Source organism: Arabidopsis lyrata (genome assembly GCF_000004255.2).
Source record: "Arabidopsis lyrata subsp. lyrata unplaced genomic scaffold ARALYscaffold_8, whole genome shotgun sequence".
Lineage (NCBI taxonomy): Eukaryota > Viridiplantae > Streptophyta > Magnoliopsida > Brassicales > Brassicaceae > Arabidopsis > Arabidopsis lyrata.
In genome coordinates, this window is record NW_003302548.1 from 7,526,650 (window position 1) to 7,529,665 (window position 3,016).

The 3,016-nt window shown below is 42.9% G+C and overlaps 1 protein-coding gene across 1 annotated transcript; it reads right to left on the reverse strand.

The window, feature by feature from the left end:
* Positions 1–1,835: 1,835 nt before the first annotated feature.
* LOC110225740 lies at positions 1,836–3,016 on the reverse strand. Its single transcript, XM_021015706.1, has 3 exons — positions 2,644–3,016; positions 2,365–2,492; positions 1,836–2,294 (listed from the first exon to the last, which is right to left on the reverse strand). Exons 1-3 carry the CDS (start codon positions 3,014–3,016, stop codon positions 1,836–1,838), a joined length of 960 nt encoding a protein of 319 aa, XP_020871365.1.

Sequence of the window (3,016 nt, forward strand, 5' to 3'; positions counted from 1 at the left end):
TTAATGTCGCTGGGCCGCCAGCCCAATAATATGTTACAAAATAATAAATAATTAAGAAGGAGGAGGGTTCGCAGAAGGAACGTCGTCGGAAGACGAACCGTTTTTGCGTTTGTCGGGATCGAGGCTCCTTTGGTAGATATCCCAATGCTTCTTCAGAAACCTGATGTGTTCTCGAAGACAGCCGGGAATGCGAGCGATAGAGTCAAATCCCCTCCTCTCCCAGTTGTGAACGTCCGACTCCAAACGTCGGATCTTCCTTTCGGTTCTAGCAATCCGGTCTTCGAGGTTACGACGTTTCTTTCCGAGGCGTTGCCTTTCGGAGCAGAGGAAAACATACCTTTCCGTGATCTGCAAAGAACAGATGCATTACAAATCTATCAAGTAAAACCTTGAAACAATTGGTACCGGGTTCAAACCTGCTCCATGAATTCATGGCACTCGATCTGTTCTTCCTTAGACATGGAAGAAAGAAAACAAGGAATACCAACCCCTTGTGGAGTGAATCCATCCCCCGTCGGGAAAAGAGATTCGCTTGAAGGGAATCGTGGTGGATTAGGATCAGAAGGTTCGCCTTGGAGAGAGGCCATCAAAAACAAGAAAAAGAGAACTGCAAAGTTCCTTGTGAAGAAAAGGTTTATTTGGAAATTCCCAAAATGTTACTCTCCTTATATAGGAAAAATATATAAGATTACTCACTTGAGTATTTATTGAAAAAGGAAGTTAAACGTCAATCTATTGATCTGACAGTTACGACCTTTCGATTTTCGTGTACATGCACAAACAAGACCTACAAAACATAGGTTATTCAAGTATCACTTAACACCTAGTAGGCGTACTGATTTTCGAACGTGAAATTCAACGGCAGTTAATAAATGGTATTAAACCTTTTTTGTCCTTTTCAAGAAAAGCAAACAGTTCTCACTAAGATTTTTCTAATCGAACACATTTCGAAGTATCACGAAGTGTTCTTGTAAGCCGAGCTCTAACCTCGCAACCGAGAGACCAAGGAAAAATTCTAATGTTTTTTCTTTAAAAAAGGCAAGTAGGTCTGATAAGCCTATCTCTCCTATAATTCTAAACCATTTCGGTTAGGATCGGAGGACTTTGCAAACCCTCCAGGTAAAATCGATGGTTTCTACCAAAATTAAATATTTATTTCTAAAGAAATTTTAATTAAGAACCCCCTTGGGCATATTATTCAAAACAGTAATAAAAGCCCCCTTGGGCAAAAATCTCAAAGAGTAACAAACGGCCCCATGGCAAACAAAGCTAGTTTTATGTCTTAAAATTGAAGAGACATTCCCCATAAAAGGTGAGTACAATCACCATCATTCATTCATAGGTGAACCGCCTCCATCTCCTACTTGGCTTGAGATAGGAGCACCCACGACGGCAGCGTCTTGAGTTGTGAGAAACAGCTCAGGGTTAAGCGAGCTAGCGTCCTGAGGAGTTTTGCTCCTCGATTTAAAGTCATCTTCCATAAGAGAAGAAATAGCAGGATCCTGACCAGAGAACTCCTGAGTTCGTTCCAAAGAAATTTTGTCAACATTGGTTCCGAACTCATTAAAATGAGCACTAGGGGAACCAGTTAACATCATCTCGTCCAAAGACAAACCGGTATTAGGTTCGGTCAGTGGAGGGGAATCAGCGAACTCAGAGGCAAATTGCTGCAAATCTAAATATGGCTGAGGAGCAGTAGCTAGCTTAGCTTCAGTTTCAGCGACCTCAGCGCCAACTGTCTCCTTTTCTTCAGTCAAGTTAATTTTTCCTTCTTCTATCTCCTTGATCAGATCGAGATTGCTCTTCATCTCATTACGTTCGGAGTTAAGTTTGTTCTAAGCTTTATCTGCAGAGATAAATTCTTGCACGGCAAGAAGGAACTTTTGCCCAGCTCCTTTAACCTCTTTCCGAGCATCATGAGATATCTTGCGAACATCCTGATCTTTCAGTTTGAAAAGAGACTCATTTTTTCGCTCGAACTCCTCAGCAACTGTTTTGACCTTGCTAAGCTCTGATTTCAGAAGCTCGATCTCGCCCTTTGCGAAGTTTTGGTCAGCAAGAGCAGTTTTTAGCTTTTGCTCTGTCTCAGCCAAATTCTTCCTCGTCTCCTCGCCAAATCTTTCGAGTTGCTCGATTTCTTTCTGACGAGCCGAGTCGAGACCAGTCGTCTCCTTCGCAAGTTGGTTGGAAGATTGGAGTTTCTCAATCTCTCCTTCGGTAATAACAGCTCTCTTGGAAACTTTGGTGAGCTCCTCTTCGTAATGGTTGATGATGCTGTTCACATACAGGGTTCCCTGATAAAATGAGATGCGATAAGAAAAGGGAGATTCAAAATCAAATATATACATATTTGAATAGTCAAACCTGAGAAGAGTGGAATGAATGACTGATATACATCTTCTTGACGTCATCCCTCCAGTGCCCAAAGGATGGAAGTTTCTTCCCAGAACGAGTGTTGAAACATCTAAAGATATTTCCAATCTTCTCTTTATCTAAAGTAAAGATATTCGAATGAATATAGAATTCCTTAAAAAAATCAGTTAAATCTCCAGTATCAAAAGGTTAATTGAGGATTACCTGATGGAGATGAAGCTCTAGCAACGAGTCCTGAGCTCGATCATCTCCGAGCTCTAGAGGTATTACCTCGAGGACGCCTGGGGGGTAGCATCCCTGAACTCAGCGGCTCTCTCAAAACAATTCCTGAATCAGGATTCCTACCCTGAATGTAAGCAGATTCAGGAATTGGAAGACTTGAAGAAATGGCTTCGGCTCTCCTCGTGCTCTTGGACCTTCCCTGAAGCGAGGGTTCAGGTCCCTCAGCCTTCCTCTTCTTCATAAAAGAGGAGCCATCTAAGGGACCTCCTTCTTCAGCAGTGGCGGCGACCATGATGCCTGCTGCTGGGGTAGAGGAAGGAGCATTGTTTATGGTGACCGCCATTGACTTTGAACCCTCAAGGGACCCGTCATCAACTAGGAGAGTTTTCCGGTAGACTGTCGTCCCCGACGGAGGATGCAT

Bases quoted from the DNA above. Each gene is read 5' to 3' on its own strand.
- LOC110225740 (XM_021015706.1), bottom strand. From the start codon at position 3,016: ATGCATCCTCCGTCGGGGACGACAGTCTACCGGAAAACTCTCCTAGTT. The intron at 2,493-2,643 runs GTAATACCTCTA...TCTTTACTTTAG, and splicing joins ACCCCCCAGGCGTCCTCGAG to ATAAAGAGAAGATTGGAAAT. The intron at 2,295-2,364 runs GTTTGACTATTC...TCATTTTATCAG, and splicing joins ATTCATTCCACTCTTCTCAG to GGAACCCTGTATGTGAACAG.